General features: G+C 39.0%; 1 protein-coding gene across 2 annotated transcripts in view; it reads right to left on the reverse strand.

The window, feature by feature from the left end:
- Nucleotides 1-363: 363 nt before the first annotated feature.
- Nucleotides 364-23343, reverse strand: part of LPAR1 (lysophosphatidic acid receptor 1) — a 156269-nt gene continuing 133289 nt past the window's right edge. For both annotated transcript variants that reach the window (XM_029203183.1, XM_029203184.1), the window contains one exon: nt 364-1572. In XM_029203183.1, the coding sequence (XP_029059016.1) occupies nt 1271-1572 (302 nt within the window). In that variant the 3' untranslated portion in view covers nt 364-1270. The remainder of the gene's footprint in view (nt 1573-23343) is intronic.

Consider the following 23343-nt stretch of genomic DNA (forward strand, 5'->3'; position numbering starts at 1 on the left):
GTACATAAAATTTTTGCAACATTATTTATAATAGTGAAAATTAGACATAACCTAAGTAGTCAACAATACAGGAATGGTTAAATAAACTGAGTTGCATCCATTAAATGGAATATTATATAGCCATTAAAATTATGTTTTTGTAAAATTTTTAATGCCATAGGAAAATGTGGCAATTATGCAGTGGAAAAAACAAACTGGTTATAAAACTGTTTACAGTATGATCCCAATTATATAAAAAGGTATATAATATACATATAGGCATACACAGGGGAAAAGCTGTTAATGGTGGTTACTTCTGGGTTGTGATATTATCAGTATTTTTTCTGAATGTTTTATACATTTCTGTATTTTTCAAGTTTTCTACAATGACTATGTATTATAATACAGAAAAACACAGGTCATTAAAAAATTTCTCTGATGAACTAATAATTAGAATGTACTTGGATATTATAAATATGTGGGAACAATACCACTGTGCTCATCTCTATAACTTTTATAGAGTACAACATATTCTTCTGATAATAAACTTACATTCCCTGTTTGTTTTATACATGTTACAACACTTTAATAAAAAAGGTAATATTGTGATTAGATCATTGTTTGTTTCATAACCTAAACAAATACTGGCTTTGACATCTAGGTTTTTCTATTTCCTAGAAGATTTAAAATTAATACCCTTTTATCTTTTTAAGTACAGCATACTGCATACATACATTACATGCATGCTTTCTAGAAAAGTAATTCTAATTTACAGTTTTCCTACATAAGGAAAAAAATGGAGTTATGATCGTTTAAAAACAGTCTATAGTCTTATCCATCACAAGCATGCTGATAGGCATAAACATGTTTATTAAATGAAATGTATCCTTTAAAAAGAAAAACAGGGAAGCCTGTATGTAAATGAAATTGTGGATTCAATTAGTCAGAATTGATTCTGACTTGCACCAAACCACACAAAATCTTTTGAAGACTAGTTAGTGTAGTGTAAATGGACACTCCAGAGTCTGTTTATGAATTCTATTGCAAGGTCTCCACTTTCTACTTTCAAAAGGAACGGGGAGTAGGATGAGGGATGTCCCATAAGCTAATTTTTCAATATACATCAAGTCTTGGTGGGTCTAGGAACAAATACTGCCATGGGTTAGTGTTTAAGCACACGAGTGTGTTTTTCCTCTCTCTCACACCTCACCCTGCCCGTGCCTTTGGGACGGGGGAGGATGATCATCCCTCAGTAGATGATGGCCGCGTCTCATCTTAGTTAGTTTCCTTTCTAAACCACGGAGTGGTCGTTGCTGTGAACTCCAGCCAGAATGGTGTGGTTGACGGAGGACGCTGAGCGGTCGGAGCCTTCCGTGGGGCCGCTGGTGTTCTCACTGCGCTGGCAGCAGAGGATCTGCCTGAAGGTGGCGCTCATCTCCTTGTCGCGGTAGGAGTAGATGATGGGGTTCATGGCAGAGTTGAACTCGGCAAGCAGAAGGAAAAACTTCTCATAGGCCAGAACGTCACACTGTGGGCAGCACACGTCAAGAAGTAACAAGACCAGTCCAGGAGTCCAGCAGATGATAAAGGCACCTGCGAGGACGGGGAGCGGGATCGGGAGGTTGAAAAAAAGAGAGAACAGAAAAATAGAATGATGAGGCGAGCAACCATGGGGTGACACGATTTCAGTTCAAGGTAAAAATACTGAGCTTCAAAGCCACCGGATCATCACTGGCAATAAAATGTTCATTTTCTGAAATAATCAGAAAAGGTTTTGACGATAAAATGAGCAATTGAATAAAATCTCATTAATTCAGACCTTACTAAAATTGGGTATTTCTGAGACACTGACGATGATTATTTTGAGCAAAACAGAGTTTGCTAAGCAATTACGGTATGAAATCGAGACATCCTGCAGTCAGGATACACACTTTGATGCTTATAAAAATACAGTTTTTGTTTGTTTGTTTTTTGCGGTACGCGGGCCTCTCACTGTTGTGGCCTCTCCCGTTGCGGAGCACAGGCTCCGGACGCGCAGGCTCAGCGGCCATGGCTCACGGGCCCAGCCGCTCCGCGGCATGTGGGATCTTCCCGGACCGGGGCACGAACCCGTGTCCCCTGCATCGGCAGGCGTACTCAACCACTGTGCCACCAGGGAAGCCCCAAAATACAGTTTTTAATAGTGTAAGACTGTTTTCAGGCAAAAGCACTGTGACAAACACCCTTTAACGTTTAGTTGAGGCACAGTTTCTGGATTCGGTTTGGGCTCAAATCCTTGCTCTGCTATTTAACAAACTGGGCGAACTTAGGCAAATTGCTTTCCTTTTTTAATTGACGTAGAGTTGATTTACAACGTTGTGTTAGTTTCAGGTTTACAGCACAGTGATCCAGTTTTGTGTATATGTGTGTGTGTGTGTGTGTGTGTGTAGATACACATATATATGTACTCTTTTTCAGATCCTTTTCCATTATAGGTTATTACGAAATCCTGAACACAGTACCCTATGCTACGCCATAGGTCCTTGTGTTGGCAAATTAGTTTTTTACCTCAGTTTTCTCATCTGAGAAACAGAAATGATTCCATTTGCCTCATTTGGGGCGTGGCAGGAGTAAATGAGTACCCAGAAAATAATCACCCAGTAAATCTTACCAGAAACAGCAGTAGCAATAATATTGTTATTATCTGCTCAGCGGCACGGGCCTGTTTGGAAATAGCAATTTCCAACAGTAAGATGCACATTTACTTTTATTTTAAGTCAACTATCACTTAAATGGTACTTTTCTATATGCTTTACAAACATTAACTCACTTAATCTGTACCACAGCTGTAGGAGATAGAAACTATTATCTCATCACCCAGAGGAAGAAACTGAGAAACAGAAAAGTAAAATAACTTGCTCAACGCCACGGTCCTGGAAAGTGGCAGACCCGAGGCAAACCCCAGAGTTTCTGCTTTTAAAGGCTGGCTCCAGAGTCCATGCTCCAGAAAACACTATGTTATATTCCCACTTCTTAAATTAATAAAATTAAATCTTTTAAACCAAAATTTTATGCTCTAGATGTTTCCTATTTAAATTCTCTTGCTTCCCCAACTCTTCTAAATCATGAATATTTTACTCTAACTGTAAAGGGATGGAAATGCAAATTATGTTCTTAGTTCCAACTTATTTAGCTCCTGAAACCACTCACTTGGCTCCCAGGGGAAATGGAGGTTGTGAAATAGCATTAAAATCTACCACCGTATTACCCCAGGAATGAGCTGGGGATCCTTGGCTAAGAGAACGTGAACTGGTGGGCACCATCATGTCCCATTACATCTTACTTGATGGGCCCCTTATGTGTAATTAGGCTACACAATGAGCAGACAGGGAGTAGGGATGATCCCAGAAGTGCATTTGAAGCTTTTGATTTAAATGGCACTGGCCTAGGTGAAGGCGGGCTTGGATTGGGGTCGTGAATTGGACTAGCCTCAAGGAATGAGTTTCACAAAATGTAAACAAACGAGATTTAGTCTCCAAACAGCCCAGTTTTGAATGTGAGCTTTCTTTTTTTGAAACTTTTCAGCAGGGAAATGAAAATAAAGCAAGGAGCAGAGTATCCCCATAAAGCTCTTTGTTCTAAACACGAATGTGTATTGGTTTTAAACTGCTGTTCGCTTTGAAGACTGGCCAAGGTGCTTCATTTTCTAATAAATACAATACCTTAGACTTTGCTTAGGGAGAAAAAAAAATATTTCAAAAATCAGGAGATAATAGCCAAGGAGCTATTTGAACTTCAAGTAAAAATGTTAATAAAGCATTCATTCCAAGTCCTTGAATTTCCTTGCTTGAAAATCACTCAGAAAGCTAAACATAAAGGAAAATCAAAGGAATGCCTCTTGAGTTTCAGAAATAATGCATTATTCATTGAGAAGCTGGGAAGGGAATTATTCTCAGGATGGAAAATGCTTGGATGGAAAATACATGGTCCCATTATTCCATTTACTTGGAAACTAAAAACATGCAGGCCCTTCATGAATGGGAGAGCATTCTTTCAAGTCTCCTTTCCCCTTTCTTTTATCAAAGCTCTAGTTGAGCTCAAATTCAGAGCTTGATTAGATACCAGCAACATGCATCTCAATAGATTTATTTTAAATAACACGATCTTTTTCTCCTTCCAGGCAGCAGAAGGGAAGACCCTTATTCTCATGGATTTGCTCAAGCTGTCTGACTTTGTTCAAAAGTGGCAGAATTCAAATACAGTCATTTGTTGTTTATAACTTCTTCTAATTTTTAAATTCAAAAAGAGCAAGATTTTTGCGATAAAACCCATGATGGTCTCAGGAACTAGCCCAATGGGCCTTATCAACCTTGCAAGGAGCCTAGATTAGAGACAGGAAGTGGGGACACCATAGCCTGACCAGGAGCTAAGCTTCACTGAGGAACTCCCCTCCCTTCTTCTTCATTAAAAGGAACTGTTTTTAGTAGTACTATAATTAGGCCCAACCACACGGTCCCAACACTCTGTGTTTGGATCTTCGAGACCTGATTGAGTAATTTAAGAGACTCATAGTACAGGCCTCAAAAATCAACATCTAAAATCAATCATACAGAGCTTTTCCTTCTCCCTTCCCCTCTCTTTCACAGAGGTGCCGAGGATCAAACTGACCAAAAGCTGAAGGTGGACTACCTCAGTGGAAAATGGGCCGTGGAAAATTCCAAGGTGATTAGGCTTCTAAACAATCGTGATTGAACATTATGAGATCAACTTTGCTCAAATCACGGATTTACCACCAAGTTTCTAAAAACAAAAACTACAACCAAGCCCCTTTAGTAAAAAGGAGCCAACCATAATCCAGTTGGGTCATAGAACTTGAGATGTGCATTGGGGACCCTTGATCTGTAACCTGTGGACAGATTACCAACATATAATCTGTAGAGACTCAAGTGCACACCTATAAGGCAGGTTGATAAGAATGAAAAGAACCTCCATCTCCACATCTGTAAAGTGGAGAAATAATAGCTCTCTGCCTACTCCATAGGGTGTGGCGAGGATCAAATTGAGATAGATATGACACGTAAAAGCCCTCTACACACTGCACATCTACCTGACTACACTACCTATTGCCATCATGGGAAGCATAATGTGTGCAGGCTGGTGTAGCAGTTCCAGGGCAGATTTCTTCCAGGGCAAAATGTGGAAGCATGTTTTGGACCATGAAGACCTGGCATTTCAAAAAGTTCTGAGATGACACCATCCTAATGCTAAGAGATTCCTAGGACTTGCAGTTGGATGTGACAAGAATAACAAGAAGGAAAAGAGAGGAACACAGAGAAGCATGGAAGCCCCAAATCATTTTGGAGTTTCTCATGGGTCAGCTCAGTACCTACCAAGATGATGAATAAGATAATGTGGTACTCAGTAGGGACAGTCCTTTAGGTAGTTTGTATATTTCTGGAACATTTCTGATGGACGAATCCCCACAGATCAAGGCATAAAACCAAGGATGGTATGCAATAGCATGAAAGAAAGAGGAAGCACAAGTAGTTTGTGGTTGCTTATTGTAAAGTCAGAAGCAGAAGTAGCAGAAGATAAGATGTTCAAGACCGTGAAGACCTTGTACATAGCCTGGCAAAGATATTTGAAATTTTTCCAGTCTAGCATTTATTCTCAGCCCCAGCCACATACTACAATGGCCTGCAGAACATATAAGAAATAATGACCTTCATCTATCCTTCCTCCCATGAGATTTTAATTTCATTGGCCTCATTGGCCGGAGTCTCATTTAATATACAACACTGTAAGAGAAGGGAAGAAGAAAATGATGTGGATAAAAATAAAGGCAAAACCATCAGATATTTCCAAATTCCAGAGGTGAAAGAAGAGCCTGAACACAAGCAGTGGCAATGGGAGAAGAGAGGTATGAAAGGATTGGAAAAGTATTTAGAAGATGGACTGCATGGAATGGATGAGAAAGATATGAGTCTAGAATGATTCCTAGATGTTCCATTTGGGTGACAGAAGGATGGTGCTACCTTCCACTGAAGGAAGAAATACAGGAGAAAGTATCAGTTGGTGTTTTCTCAGGGTAGGTGAAGAGAACACAGATGGTGCCCTAGGTTTTATTTATCTTCAGCCTGAGGTACCTGCATGACTTCAGATGGAGAGGCCTTAAAGACACCCTGATGGGCTCATGGCGATTTGAGTCCTTTAAGACTGTTTCTCAGTGGGCTGAACAAGAGTGGTTACATTTGGCATGATTTGCCAATATTGCAAGTAACATGGGGAGGAGAATAATCAAAATATATCTGTCGTTTGGAATAAATAGCAGAAGTCGCTCTTCCTCGAGCGAGCTTCAGTCCTTTCTTCTACATCTGTCAAACCAGTCTGTGAGGGCCCCGGTGCCCACGATGATGGAAGGAGAGATGCTGGAATGTGGACGCAAAAAGCAGTGAGGAAGGAGGCTGTTTTGGAAGAAGGGGTCACAGCTGCAGAGCAAGATCAGATTACCACACCTTCCCTGAAATCTACACACCCCCATCAGCTGAATAATGCTTACCATCTGGTCTCACAATTAGAGGCTTTTTTCTAGAGGGACTTTTTCCTAACTCGTTGAACTTTGCTTATATTTGGAACATAAGAACCAAAGTTAAAAAGAAAAAAATGTCTGACAGAGAAGACCTCAAGGGAGGGAGTCCAAGGTTTTTGATGAAAAAAACAGAAAGCACTTCCAGTCTGGTTGGCAAATTTGTGTTTTGACAAAAAAATCAGACATCTCACAGATCTAAAACGAGTCAAGGTAAATCCATCCTACACCGCTGCTGTGTCCGAGTTAACCTCTCCTTGGCCTCGCTCTTCTTGCTTCTACAATGAGGATCTTAGTCCTCCCTACGAAATCAATGTGTGTTAAACCATGTCAAGATGGGTCCCCGCCTCTCCTCTGCCCCCCTAAACATGTTTTCGGATTTCCACCCAGCTCTGTCTTGGAGTGAACTAACTAGAATAAGACTGGCTCACCAGAGCATTATTACCCACTAATATCTAAAAAACAATGCTACTCTAAATGCCTAACAAAGGTTTTTCTTATAAGCCCTTATCATTTTTAAGTAACAGATATATTTTAAACTTAAAAATAATATATAATTTATATATATGCATACAAACATATATACACATACATATACTATATAAATGTATATATAACAAATATGTACGTGTGTTACATACCCATACACATTCAAAACAGTCACTGCGTCTTAGTGTCTTAAAAAAGACAAAAAAAAAAAAAGACAATGAGATTTATTTTCTTTCATACGAGACCCAACGAAAAAGGGATAATGTCACTTGCATATTCTTCACACAGGAGATAATTCACCATTCTCAGAACAATTAAATCTGTTTTGCCTCCTAAACATAGTGATTACAAAATTTTTCAAACCCAGATTTCCCTCCCTTATTTTAAAAATGATCAATCTTAAATCTCACAGAAAATCAGTGTTGTCAGCCACAGTTCAACACCGTCTAACTGAGAAAATGATACTAAACTTATTGCATGACTGTGGTCTAGCTGTTACCAAAGTGATTTGAATAATACTTATCCCTTAAAGGATAAATGAAACTCCCCCTGCCCAGAATCTTTCCTTAGAAAAAGTTCAACATAAACAGGGAATTTGTAATTGGTTTTACAACATATTTAATTTTTCAGCTATGAATTAGGATTCTCCCAAAATGGTACAAGTCTAAACGACTACTGAAATCTGGCTGAAAATACGCACAGAAGATAGCTGATGACAGAATCCTGTGTATTTTATTCTTTGCAGTTCATGAACTACTGGCTGTAGTAGTTCATGGATCGACAAGATATGTGTTACCCAGAAGACAAAATTCGAGGACGAAAAAACATAATGGAAATTTAATTTATAATTCATTATTTTACTAACAAAATGAGGGGAAAAATTAAAATTTAATCCAAAAGCATATTCAGAAATATTCTTGCAATCTAAAAATGTTTATTTAAAAATTATGTATGTGTTTATGTGTATATATATATATATATAAATGGTTATATATATATATATACACACTTAATGGCTGAAAGACACAGAAAGAAGAAGAGCAGAAACTGTAAATATGATAGTGCATTTGGAGACTGGCTATGTCTCTTACAGTTGCTAAATGCTCTGAATTGATGCTTATGAAGTACAGACTTGGCAGAGTAGGAGGGAGGCATAGTCTGTTCTACAGTAAGATAGCTGTGTGCCTAAGATATCTCTTGTTATCAGAAACTTGTATTAAAAAGTTCTTTTTAAGTGATAAAAATGATTATTCAATTGGGAAGTGGGTATTTAGGCTAAAGACTTCCAAATTCAAATCATAAACATATTTTTGTACGTGAATTTCAATCAGTTTAACTACACGTTCAGAGTGAAATATCGGTTGCTCAAAACTAAGACAAAATATCACAAAGCAAGTTCTAACACATAAATCCTGAATAAAAATCAATCAGTTCTAAAGCCATCAAAATAAACTGCATCAAGATCACTTCTCAGAATTTATCCTATATATTTACACATAATAAAATTATGTATGTGCCAGGAATTCTTTGCAGCATTGTTTATTTTTAAAAATTGGAAATAATCTAGGCAACCACAAGTAGAGAAGTAAAATAAATTAAGTTGATTCATAAAGTGGGATTCTATTCAACTTTCTAAAGTTCTCAAGAAATTCTATCCTTACCAAATGATCTCCAAGATACACTGCTAAGTAAGAAGAACAAGGTGTTAAAACATACACATAAAATGGTATCAATTATGCTTTAACAACAGAGACAAAAAAAATGTGTGCACATACAAACACAGATACCCTATAATAAGCTTCAGTTGAGGCTAACAGTCAATTAATTTTAAAAATGTTTAGAATACAAAATTATAAAAATGATACCTTCAATATTTTATTTGAATTTAAAATACCGATTTGTATTCATGTGCCAATCCTTTAACCTAGAATCAAGGCTTTATATTTGAATATGGGTCTGTTAACTGGAGTTCTGCATCACCTTCCAAGCAAAGCCACACCAATAAAGCATCACATACTAACTCCCTCCAAATTGGCTTCTTAAAAGTGGAGTCAGAACTTAAAATTCTTGGAAAGCAATTTGAGTACAAAAACCTTGCTGATTTTTTATGGCTTTCCCCACACTGACAGTTGTTCTCCCCAGCAAACTTAAAGCAGTTTCTTTTTGCAACTTGTCTTCATTGAATATTTACAAAGCCTTCCCCTTAGCTTTCTCAGAAACGTTTTCTCATTGCCCTCATTTTTATTAGATAACGTGATATTTACCTAGTTACATTATTGTTAGAATAACCTGGCACTTTAGGAGCAAAAACAATTGATTCTTGGTAACTGTCAGAGCTGAATGACCTGGTCTTAAGGCTATAGTCGACTAACCCTTTTTAAAAAATTCATCTAAATATATGAGTGTATACTGTATGTCAGGTACTATTCTAGGTACTGGGGATGCCACAGTGAACCAAACAGGAAAAACTATCTCCCCTCATGGAGCTTAGGTTCTAGGAAGGGTGTGAAAGAACTTTACTAACAAAATAAATCAGTAAAATATCTTTCAGAGGAGGACAGTATTTGGAGACTATGGGAGAGCAAGTGAGGAAGAAGCAGGGCAGCTAGAGGTTCACACAGTGATCCAGACAAGAGCTAAGGGTGGTTCTGAACATGAGAAGCTTGATGGTAAAGCTGATATGATTCGCTGATAGACTGAGTGCTAGGAAGAGGGAGAGGAGGGGAGAAACCTGTAAGCAACTGAAGGAAAGGATTTAGCGATAAGGAGGTCACTTGAGGACAGTTCAGTGGGTCTTGAGAATGTAAGCCTCATTGTAGTAGATTCAAGAGTGAACAGGAGAGAAACTGGACCCTCCGAGTACAGACAAATCTTTTAGGCAGTTTTGCTGTGAAAGGAATAAGAGAAAAGTGGCTATGGGCATGAATTACTATGTTTTACAAAGTTTTTGTTAATAATCAAGTTGGTTAAGGGAAAGCTAAGAATAGGTATATACTCTGTATGTGTGTGTGTGTGCATCACATATCCCTCACATATATGTTCATATACGTACAGATTTTTATTTTTAATTTTTATTATTATTATTTCTTTTTGCGGCACGCGGGCCTCTCACCACTGTGGCCTCTCCCGCCGTGGAGCACAGGCTCTGGACGCGCAGGCCCAGCAGCCATGGCTCACAGGCCCAGCCGCTCCGCGGCATGCGGGATCCTCCAGGACCGGGGCACGAACCCACGTCCCCTGCATTGGCAGGCGGACCCTCAATCACTGCGCCACCAGGGAAGCCCCACATACAGATTTTTAGATTGCTATACCAGAAATTGATTATTATCAATTATATCTAAACTGTATACTTTAAATATATGTAGCTTGTTATATGTCAATTATACTTTAATAAAGGCGGGAGGGGAAAAAGAGGGGGAGAGGGAGGCGGGGAGAGAGAGAGAGAAACTGAGATAAGAAAGATTGAATTAGCACCAAATCATCTTTAGTTTGTTTTTCCCATCTGTTGGTAAGAAGCATCTGTCTGGCCCTCTCAGAAGCATGCAGGGAGCTTAGTGGCTCAGACTGTGTGTGTGGGCAGGGAGAGGGGGCAGGGGCATGGTTGTCCAGCAATGTCCATGGCTGGGTGGTTGAGTCTTTCAATCCAAGAATGAAATGCTAGAAAGCTCTTTTGGCTTCAGAACTAAAGCTCATCTGCATTAAATATTATATTCTTATCTTAAAAGTACAGCTAACAGACTGGGGAAGATTTATAATCCTATTAATGATGGCATGAGTAGTAAATCCATGGACACACCGATATACTGTTGACAGAAGAGTCATCTGACAACCTTTTTGGAGGCAATTTGGCAATGTCTAAATTTAAAATGTTCTATCTAACAATTCCACCTGTAGAAATGCATCCCATCCAGAAATACTTGAAGCAGCATATACTATGAATACAGAATGCTTGATGAAGCAATATTTGTACTGGGGGAAAACTGTAAATCTAAACATTCGCTGACATTATATATAAGTGGAGTAGTAAGCAACCATCACACAGACTGACGTTGCTCTACTGTACTGACCCACGTCAGAAGATACACAAATTGTATTAAGTCTGTAAGGTTACAATATTCCATTTGTTATAAAATTTCTATAGATATGCATATATACCTTACATGTATTACAAAAAAGTCTGGAAGAATACACACCAGATTGTTGACAGGAGTTACCACAAGGAGGCAGGGTGGCAGTATGGATTTTAAATTTTAATGTAAATATTTTTGTAATTTTGGGTTTTTTACAAAGAGCATGTTTCTCTTTAATAATTAAGGAAACAATTGACAATATTCAGGCATTATTCCCACAGGCACTCAAGAAGCTAGCTGGGGGCTTCCCTAGTGGCGCAGTGGTTGAGAGTCCGCCTGCCGATGCAGGGGACACGGGTTCGTGCCCCGGTCCGGGAGGATCCCACATGCCGCGGAGCAGCTGGGCCCGTGAGCCATGGCCGCTGAGCCTGCGCGTCCGGAGCCTGTGCTCCACAGCGGGAGAGGCCACAACAGTGAGAGGCCCGCATACCGCAAAAAAAAAAAAAAAAAAAAAAAGAAGCTACTTGGTGAGGAAGAGGATGGATTGAGGCTCCTTGCAGATAAAATTTCTTTTAACCTCCCAGGCTGCACAACTGGAGGATTTTAAGGGTCAGTATTCATATGATAGGAGAAAAGAGATAGGCCTGAGGTCACATACTGTTTCTTTCCCTTACTAGTTGTGTGACAATGGACAAGTTATTCAACGTCACTGAGCCTCAGTTTCCTTATCTGTCAAGTGGGGATACTATGTACTTTCAACATTGCTGCAAGGACAGAATGAGACACCCTGCAGGTAGAATATAAAGCATGAGGCCACCTAGTAGGCTCCCTCCATTTTTTCCCCTTTTGTTCTCCTTCAGGGAAAACTCAAGGAATAAATCTATAAGAAATATGGATATCCGGGGCAAACTGCTATTGGTTCTTCCAGCCCAGAGAGAGAGCAAACTGCAGGGCTGTGTTCTCTGGTACACTGCCACCTCAGCCACAAAGGGACCATCAGCCTGCTTTCCTTCGGTTTAAGAACCTTCTGAAAGTCCCCACAAGCATTTCTTGATGAGCTCTCAAATTCCAGGTCATCCCCTTTCTTCTTTCAGTTGGAAATAAAAGGAGTATTTTCTTTTCATTTCTTACTTTTAGAGCCTACCTCATATGAAAAAGGATTTGAGGTAAGAGACAAATTAATACAAAGTTTAAGTGATCCTTGATTTTCCTATGCTTCAGGCAGAGGGGAACAATTTCAAAGAGTAATGGGCCACCTTAGCCTGTTCTGCTGCTCTCGAGTTCTGGAAACAATGAAATCCTTCTGGCTTCGGAGAGCCTGGGAACACAGGAATGGAGACGCTGTACTCTGAGCCTGTTCAGAGCTGGCCAGCCAGTGGGGGGTCTCTGGGCAGCTTGCTCCAAGTTTCTCTGGGGTGGATGCTGCCGCCTGGCCACGCGACAGTGTGGGCCCCTCCACGAGGAGAGGCAGGACTGAGTCCCCCGCTCAAGGCCCAAGGCGGAGGCCAGATCTTCCTCCTAACTGTGAAGCTGGGTGAGGCTGTCTTGTTTTTAACGACAGGGCCTGAGCCAGATGAGATGTTCGAAAAAAACAGATAAGGCAGGGAAGGAACTTCTTCAGGGAGCGGACGCAGGCCTCACATTTCTGTTGCCCACATGGCTGAGGAGGGGATGGTGGGGACGGATCAGACCATGAAAGCACTGAGGGTGGGTGGTCAGCATTCGATGCCCTCCGACCACCTCAGTAGGATTGGACCCCACCCTCCTGAAACAGCTGGGCTGCTGGGAAAGGGCCAGTGCTGAGAGAATTCCACCACACTCTAGTTTTGGCAAAAGGAGAAAAGAAAACAGATAAAACAAAAAATTTTCCTAAGAACAAATGAAGTCGAGAGGGGTTGCATGTTTGCTTTTGTAAGGAAAGGGAAGGGACGCTTTGGACCACCCCAGACATTTCTCTTGCTTTTCTCGTTACATTCACCCACCCACTTCATATACATTTCTTAATAAAAGACCTTAATCAGTTAGGGCTTACAGAGAGAAAAATCCTGTTAGGGAAGATATAAGCTGTGGCGATTCATCTGCCTACTTTTTGCTCCAAGCTGTCACTAAAATATCTGCTTCCGGTTTAGACTGGAGAGAGAAATGGACTTTCCTGATTTCATCCAGGGCTATGACGCCGACGTAGACCTTCAAGTCCAATTTGTAGAGTCTTGTTACCTCTTAAGGTTTTAAACTCTGCTGATACTTTTCAGGGCTCTAATTTTTCAAAATTACTACTGATGGTTTCCTTTTAATAAACCTTTATTTTTCAGACACCTCCTATTTCTTCCAGTCTTTTGATTTTAACGATGTAAAGTTATAAAGTGCAATTACACTTTTTAAATGCATTTCTACAAGGTATCTTTTATAATGCCCAGTTGAACTTATCAGGGGCAACCCGCATATGGAACATACACAAGGCACCTCAAAGTGTGAAATGTAGTTGCTTAGTCTGACTACTGACCGTTTATTCTGCAGTTTGCACTTAAGTATTTGATTTTTTTAAAATTCCCCATTGTGCTCCAGGGTACAACATGGAAAGTAACCCAACACTTAAACTGGTAAGAAAAAGAAAGCAAAGGATCAGCAAAAATAGGACCATTCCATCTTATTAGATGGAATAGTATAAGATTAGAAAGTTCCAATAAGATGGAACTATTATTATATAATACAAGTGAGGTTGCTTGATTAAAGACTTCTGAAGAGTGTACTACACATGAACATTTATCAAATAAATCATACATGTAAGCATGGCTTAAAAGTTGGGGCTGAGGGTAACTTGTATATGGATGTGCAACGTTTTATTCAGGCAGAAGAAATTTTTTCCTGCATCCTGCCTTCCCACCCTCCGACCCCCTTAGCATATTCACAAAGCTCCAACAGATCAGAATTGCACACAGATCATACAGGGAGAAACCTTTGTATCAGTGCTATCTCTTGCGTAAGTTATAGACACCTGTGTTCTCCAAACGAGAGTATTCTCATCATACTTTCTTTGAGGAGCATAAGACCTATGGTAGAAGAAAAAAAAAAGACAACTAGAAAGATAGGGAGAAAGGCAGCATAAGCAGCAAGAAAAAGAACTGGGTTTTGACTAAAATGAGCTCTTTAAAGTTTTTTTTAACTAAGCAGATACCCACACTACTCTTGTCAATGACTGTCATCTCTACAGCACTGTTGTCGAATTTTCATCATTTGGGGATTATTTCATAGAAGTTACATAAAGTTCACAATCATAGAAATTTTAAAGGAAGGAGGAAAACGTTTAATAGAAAAATGGGGGTTTCGAGAAATCCTACTAATAAAACTTGCAATCTTGCAAAAGTCATGTTCTCACCAGCCCTCAGATTGTATATATATATTTCAGGAGTTGAAAAGACTGGTGGTTCTTAATCATTTCTATGACATCAGCCCCTCTCAGAGTCCAATGAAAGGCAATGCTCTATCCTCAGGGGAAAAAAAAGTGTCCTAAAACAACTTTTTGGCTTACAATTCTAGGCAATCCACACCAAAATCTCTGGACCAAATTATTTTTTTGCAGTGCTAGTTGTGCTTTCAGGAATTTTAAGTCTGTTTGGCTTTGCCTAATAAGTTTGGAATTGCAGAACTCTAACAGAGAATTTACATAATTTGGCACTTTTATTCACCTATGTATGAAATTAAAACTTTTAAAATTCAGATTAATATGCACAAAGAAGCATGAATTTAAATCCAACTTCAATACCAGTACTGTAGTGAGGGTTTCCACCCAGATGAAAATAGTCTACAGAGAGGCAGTGTGAAACTATAAAAAGAACATTACTTTTAAAATAAGGAGAACTGGATTAAAAATGTTTTCAAAGTTGCGAGGGGCATGCGAGGATCTTCTGGTTCACTCACTGCATGCATTTATGAAATGAAGACAAGAGGTCTAAAAGAAAGGTCTCCCATGTTTCCCTTTCCACAAAACACAAGCAATGGGACCATCTTTTGCCCCACACTGACTTCTCTGGGTCTCAGTTTCCTTATTTGCAAAATGAAAGAGATCCCTTACAGTCTGAATAGTCTATGGCTAATTAAACTACAATTTTTAATTTGTCCCTTTGCTACAGGACTTAATTCTTATGTATGCTACAAGCTGCAACACTCATAAAATCAAGCTGTTCATGGAGTCTACGTCACCTTACCTCCAAAACATCTGATGAATGTTTTCATTGCACTGGTGCAAAGAAAGAACAAGTTAATTCCTTGCAGTGGTAGCTACCACATAAAGTAACAGATTTTGATTGATACAAAAAAAAAAAAAAACCTGATAATCCTCTTAGATGACTCAAACATGAGGCATTTAGTTTTTAATGCGATACAAATTATTCCAATAGAACATATGATGATTCTGGAGATGTCTGTAATTAATATTAATAGTAAAAAGTGCTGCTTCATTTTGTTACCCAGAGACAGCATACTATGATGCATTCTCGTCTTCACATCGTGGAATCACTAGGAATTTTAATTCACAATGAACCTTTCATTCACAATATTTGAAAAGGTTTTTTTTTTTTTTTATAATCAAAACTCTAGGAAATGCTCATATTATAAAGGAAAAGATGAAAATAGCCATCGTTTTGGTTAAAAGAAAAAGGACCTATACTAAGACTGCTCAGAAGTTATTTCAATACAATTCAGTCCAGAAACAATAACACCAAGCAACTATGTTGTGCAAGACAGTGTGTTAAATGTCTCTGGGGGAGGGGGGAGGGGATGAAATAAGACATAGCTCTGGCTTGAAAAGCCTAGAAACTGAAGTTGAGAAGAAAGGCGTTTTGTGCAGCCAAAAGGGAAACAGAAGGAGCACCAGAGGGAAGGAGAAAGGAAACAAGGCAAGAGAAAGTCACTGAGACTTTTCAAACTTGAATGTGAACATGAATCATCTAGGGATCTTATTAAAATACAGATTCTGGTTTAACAGATCTGGGGTGGGGTCTGAGAGTCTGCATTGCTAACATGCTCCTAGGTAATGTTGATTTTACTTGTCCATACATAACACTCCAGGTAGCAAGGGTCTGAAAGACCAGTACAACCCAACAGAACTTTCTGCAATAATAGAAATGTTCTATATCAGTTATCCAGTATGGTAGTCACTAGGCACCGTGACCAGTGAGCACTTGAAATATGACAAGTGTGACTGAGAAACTTCATTTTAAAATTATTTAATTTTAATGAATTTAAATAGCCATATGTCTAACAGCCATCCTGTTGGAGAGTGCAGGTCTAGATAGACTACGCAGTTAATTTAGAGCAAACTGCACGGTAGGCCTCAACTTCCTGCATACTTATGAAAATCAATCTAGTTTAGGATTTCTCAACCTGGGCACTAATGACATTTTGGACTGGATAACACTTTCTTGTTGAGGGGCTGGTCTTTCCATTGTAGAATGTTTAGCAGCATCCCTGGCCTCTATCCACTAGATGACGATGGCACCCACCCTACTCATGAAAATAAAAAATGTCTCCAGACATTGCCAAATGGGGGGGGGGGGCAAAGTCAGTGGTGGAGTAATGCTTTTATATAGAAAAGCATATGAGGTGAACAGCAACATCCTTAAATATAACCTAAGTATTTGCATTAGTCTTCTACTGCTTCCATAACAAATTATCACAAACTTAGGAGCTCAAAACAACAAATTTATTATCTTATAGTTCTAAAGGTCAGAAGTCTGAGATGGGCTAAAATCAAAGAGTTGGCAGGGCTGGATATCTTTCTGGAGGCTTTAGGGAGAACCCATTTCCTTGACTTTTCCACCTTTCAGAGGCCACCTGTGTTCCATGGCTCATGGACCCTTCCTCCATCTCCCAAGCCTACAATCCAACATAATCTCCCCACCTCAAGGTCCTTAATTTCATCACATCTACAAAGTCCCTTCTGCTGTGTAAGGGGACTTACAGGTTCCAGGGAGAAGAATACAGATATCCTTGATAGGCTATTTTTCTCACTCTCATTGTATTAAAATGAAAACTTAAAACAGTAAATAAAGTTTTCCCCCAAAGTCCTGGAAAACTGTGATTTTATTCTGTGCTGCAAGTACTTTCCTACCTGAAAACATTTTATAGCATTTTCCATTCACACATAAATTCATCTAAGGGAGAATCAAGTTTTTCTACTTTTACTATTACAGTTCTCATGCACTGCCCCATGCCTCCCCAACCCTGTTGAGATCACTAGTATAAAATTATATTGTTTATATTTCTAACACTCAACAAATGAGAAAATATCACTTATTTCTAGATCTTCGGATTTTTCCTAGAATTTGAGAATTCCATTTATATATGTATACAGTTATTGTTCTAGTCCATTCACACTGCTATAACAAAATACCACAGACTAGGTAGCTTGTAAACAACACAAATTTACTTCTCATTGTTCTGAAGGCTGGAAGTACAAGATCAGGGTGCCGGCATGGTCAGGTTTTGGGGAGAGCCCTCTTCTGGGTTGCAGACTGTCAGTTTCTCGTTGTATCCTCACACTGTGAGAGGGTCTAGGGAGGTCTGTGGGGTCTCTTTTATAAAGGCACTAATCCATTCATGGGGGATTAGCGCCTCCACCTTCAGCACCTCCCAAAGACCCCACCTCCTAAGACCATCACCTTGGGGGTTAGGTTTCAACAAATGAATTTGAGAGGGACACATCAGATTACAGCTGTTATATTTACTAATTCTTTAAATTTCCTTTAGATTTTTTTTTTTATTATTTCCCTTAGAAATGAAATGAGTATTTGATTTTCTGAACCCTCATGCAAAATCTTCATCAGCAACTTCCCTGCATTTTTCAGATTTTTGCCCAAGGGCTGGGGCATTTTCAGTTATAATACAATTAGTGACTATGTTAATTAAATCAAGTTATTGTTCAAAAATTTAAAAACAAATCCTTTCTTTAATCTGTTTCTATAAACTGCTCTTTAGAGTAAAAGCTTGCATCTGTCCAGCTGTTTCTGAAAGAGAAGGGTGATGAAGAGTAAATAAAGGCAGATGGCATCTACACTTAAGGTATCTTTCTCTTTTTGAGTTTGATGTTCAAGAGGTGACAAATTGTCTTTAAAAGCCCATTTTCCCAGTCTTGGGAAGTTAAGCTTGGTGAGGTTGACAAGAGGCCATGGTGGAGGAAGAAGTGGTGGCCCAAGGATAGAGCATTTGCTGACTCACTTTCCCACCACAAAGGGTGGCAAACTGAAACCAGGCTTTAATTTAACTCTTTTTCTGCACTTTCAAAGATACAAGAACTTCCATTCATAGAAGTCTATAGTGGCAGCATGATTAGAGAAGTGGAGGAAGGAGGGGGAAGAAGGAGCAGTTAGATTGTGTTCTGGTTTCATTTATAGGGAACTATAAGAGGTAGAAATGTACCAGAATAGAGTACTTTCTGCTGAAATAAAGCCACTGACCAAATTCATATTTTTCTATTATGGGTAGTCTTAAGGGTTTCCCTCCCCCAAAAGTCCATGAGCGAGACTTCCATTCATGGAAAAGTCTGTGAATGGCACAAACAACTTTCTCCCTGTACCTCTCCCAGCTAAGTACTGATATAAACACAAACCCTGGAAAAAATACAAGAGGCAACCAAAGAGAACTCTGAAATGCAGAAAAGGAAGGTGAACGGATTAGAGACCCCAGGACTAAATGGTCTTGCAATCCCAGACCTAACATAAGAAGGTCAGCCAAGCCCAGACCTTCCAGACCCCCAAGCTAGCAACAGAAGGCAGCCCAGGTAGGCTCATTCCCCCCTCAGATCCAATGGGGTACCACCAACACCACCAGGCTAGCAAGCAGCTGGCAAAAGGGATAGATCAGGAGCACCACTGACAGTAAGCGGCCAGGGAAAGCACTCTCCTTACTCACCAGGCCTAAGACTCCCTTCGCCCAGTGAGAGATAGCAGGCAGCTAGCAGCACCAGCAAAGGGGATCCTGACACAAAAAAGCCCCACCTGGGAAGTGTTCTCCTTCCCTGCAATGTGGGGCAAGGAGTGAGGAAAAGAGGATCATAGCACAGCAAGCGCCAGGAAGTACGTTTGTTCTCACTGGCAAAAGAATTCCTCTCCCCACCCCCACCAGAGACACTGGGAGGCCACACCCAGGGAAACTCCTCCATCCCCTCAGGTGGAACCAGCAGGGACCGCAGGGACCGTGGGATCCTAAGCAGCCCCAAATAAACCAAGTTGATCAAAATAGCATCACAAAGTCTCTGAAAATGCTAAGCACAAATGGGATGACTGCCTGATAAAAGATTTAAATAGGACCTTGAGTCTCCAGATATAATAGCCAAAATATCTAGAATACAATGAAAAATCACGCATCACATCTGGGGCTTCCCTGGTGGCGCAGTGGTTGAGAGTCCGCCTGCCAGTGCAGGGGACACGGGTTCGTGCCCCGGTCCGGGAAGATCCCACAGGCCGCGGAGCGGCTGGGCCCGTGAGCCATGGCCACTGAGCCTGCGCGTCCGGAGCCTGTGCTCCGCAACGGGAGAGGCCACAACAGTGAGAGGCCCGTGTACCGAAAAAAGAAGAAAAATCACCCATCACATCAAAAACTAAGAAAATCACTACTTGGTTGAGAAAAGAATCAGCTGATGCTAACGCTGAGATGAATCAGATGTTAGAATTATTGATCAGGATTTTAAAGTAGCCATCATAAATATGATTCAACACAACTGCAAATTCCTTAGAATGTAAAAACAAATATCTCAGCAAAGAACTAGAAGTTATAAAAAATAACTAAATGAAAGTTTAAAACTAAAATATGCAATAACAAGAATAAACAATGGGTTGAACAGTAGAGTGGAGATGACAGAGGACAGATATTAATGAACCTGAAGACACATCAATAGAATCTACTCAATCTGAACAAGAGAAATAAAATAGACTTAAAAAAAGGAAAGAAAAAATCCACAGTGGCAGGGACTAGGACGATAACAAAAGATCCAACATTTATATACATTATCAAAGTCCCAGAAGGACAGGAAAAAGGAAGTGAACTTAAAAGAATATTAGAGAAAACAATGGTTTAAAATGTCCAAATTTGGCAAAAAATATATATAAACCTACAGATTCAAGAAACAGTATGAAACTCAAAGAGGATAAATGCAAAGAAATCCACACCAAGACATGACATTTCAAAATTAAATTTTGAGAAATGAAGCAAAAAAAAAAAAAAATCTTGACAGCATTCAGAGAGAAATGACACATTACCCATAAGGGAACACCGATTCAAACAAGGGCAAATTTCCCATCTAAAACCATGACGGCCAGAAGGAAGTGGTACATTTTCCAAGTGCTGGGGGAAAAAAAAAAGAACTGGTCATCTTCAAATTCTATATCCCGCAAAATCATCCTTCAGGAATGAAACGAAAACAGAGACATAACTCAGATGAAGGAAAAAAAAGAATTTGTTGCTAGCAGACCTTCCTTTAAAATACAGCTAAAAGAAGTTTTTCAAACAGAAAGAAATGGTAAAGGAAGGAATCTTGGAACATCAGAAAAAAGAAAAAAGGAAAAACAACAAAAGGAACAGAAATACGGCTACATACAATAGACGATTCTCCTCATGGGTTTTATAAAACATATTAGATCACTGAAACAAACACTAAATATTGCCTGATACTCAAGATAATTATATTTAAAAGTGGGGAAAGTACAGGGACCTAAAAGGAAATAAGGCTTCCACACTTCAAAGTGGTAAAATACTGATATCAGTAGACGGTCATAATACCCAGAGCAACCATTAAGAAAACAATACAAAGAGATACTCAATAACACTGTAAATCAAGATGCAATCCTAAAAGCCCTGAATATCGACTTGGGATTCTGTATATTAGGTGGCTAAATGTATACAAAAGCATAAAGTCATTCAGGGAACAGTCCTGGACTGGGAGCTACCTCACTCTGGGATAGATCTAGAATACAGCATGATCTGAACCTACCTGGGAATGTAGATCACCAGAACTTACTGGGCATCAGTTTCCACATCTTTGAAATAGAACTGGCTGGAGAAATAGGTCTGTAAGACAACCTGGGCCATTTTTAGGGCTAAAATGTGATTGTTCCATAAATTATGGATCTCCATTCTTCTCATCCACCCTGTGTTATTCCTTATGATTCAGATGTCTCTAAAAGTGTTCTGAAAACTGTGCATATTTATTTGTATGCACATTCAAGGCTCTCACAGATTCCAGTAAAGAGAAGAAGTAAGAGGAGGAAGAGACTTTAAATGTAACATATACCCATTGGAGTATGGACCATTTCCACTTAGAGGAACTATTCATTCCTTTCCCGCCATTGGTAGGAAATGAAAGTAAGCAAAGTATTTATTCCTGTTCACTTAGCATTCTTCTTAGATCAACCTATATCAAATCTCTGAAACTAAAGGGATTATAGGAAAACTGGCTGATTCCCATCACAGTACACCGATTGAACATGCTTTAACTTCTTCTTCATCTGGCCATGCTACCCTAAACCAAGTCTGCATCAGTGGTCCAAAAATAATTTACCTTTGGGAAGTGCTAGGTCATATATGGATTGTTTGGTACATTAGACAAAGAAATACATTTAATACAAAAATACCCTTCACTATGCTTTATAAATAAGTATAAACACCTTAACTTTATCATAAAGGTTAAAAGCCTTCTGTTTTCTTATCAGTAATGTGTAAGGATTAAAAAGACTCTAGGGAATTCCCATGGCAGTCCAGTTGTTAGGACTGCACTTTCACTAATGAGGGCGAGAGTTCAATCCCTGGTCAGAGAACTAAGGTCCTGCAAGCCGCGCAGCGTGGCCAAAAAAATATATATGTATATAAATAGACTATGAACTTCCTTCAATCTCTCATGTTATGTGACCAGAATTAATTATTTTTCCTAAACAGAATTAGGTGGAACCACTCAACAAGGCAGTCTAGCTTGGTGGTTAAGAGCTTAGGCTTTGATTTCAGATGTACCTGGACTAGAAAATGCCCTGGTCTGTGTACTTGCTGGCTGAGTGTCCTAGTTTAACATCCTGGGTCTCAGTTTATTCATTTGTAAAAAAGATATGGTAATACCTACTTTACAAGACTGCTGTAAGAACAAAATGAAGTTACAAACATCAAGTGCTTGGGATATACTAAGCATTCTACAGCAAAAACATAATTTTGGAAACAAAGTGAAGCATTTCAAGAGGTCAGATCAGTAAGGGTTACGGCACAAAAATACAAGTTCTTAGAGATGTTACTTCTGAAGCCAAAATTCTCCTGTGTTCACACTTGGGACTCTCAGATCATTTAGCACATGACTACAATGCTGGGCTACCCTCTGTCTACTATGTTAGTACAGTCGTTAACTCCTCCCAAACTTGGTGTAACGTGTTCCATAAAATAGGGTAAAATTCTACTTCATTTGTATGATGTAACTCTGACACTGGTGATTTTTTTTAAAAGCTTATTTCAAGCCATGTGTCCTTTTCTTTGAGGGAAAACTGAGTAAAGACATGTAATCATTAAAAACAGTATCTCCATAATTTTAACGTGTACTAGAAATGTAAGCTTCTCTTCTCTTTTTTAATACCAAAAAGATACCAAATGGTTACCTAAAAAAATGATCTAATAAAAGCACACATTCCAATGATTCTGTGGTAGAACTTTTGTCATATTTAAATATTTTCCTTGGATTTGACTCTCACAAGCATTAGCACTGATAACCAGCTAGTTTTCTTCTAGGCCTCTTCTGGGACAAGACTCTTTAAATTAAAATGATTTCTATTTTAAAAATATAAATATATTTAGAAAGTATAAAATATAAGGGATATATCAGATAAAATATAAGTAAGACCAAAATTTCTATAGTGATATTGGATACACTTTAAGAGGCCAACTTATGGATAAAGGAAGTTTCGGAAAGTTATGACATGAGGAAATCCTTCATTGATGCAAAATGGATTTGGAACAATATTTTAATTTTGTAATTTAAAGAAACCTTAAAATTAAGAATAAAATAACTTCAACAGATGTCTTTACAGTTTGTTATTACAGTGTAGATACCTAACCACAAAAGCTAACACGTGTTTGAAAATATTAAAAATGTATTCATCATATCACTTTAACAAAGAGGACAAAAGGATAACACCATATGAGATAAAATCTTATTTAAAAATTTGATGGAAATGATGTCACAGACAATCAATGTTCTTAATAATGCACTGTTCA

The sequence above is a fragment of the Monodon monoceros genome, unplaced genomic scaffold (assembly GCF_005190385.1).
Source record: "Monodon monoceros isolate NGI ecotype Baffin Bay Population unplaced genomic scaffold, NGI_Narwhal_1 Super_Scaffold_5, whole genome shotgun sequence".
In the NCBI taxonomy this organism is placed as follows: Eukaryota; Metazoa; Chordata; class Mammalia; order Artiodactyla; family Monodontidae; genus Monodon; species Monodon monoceros.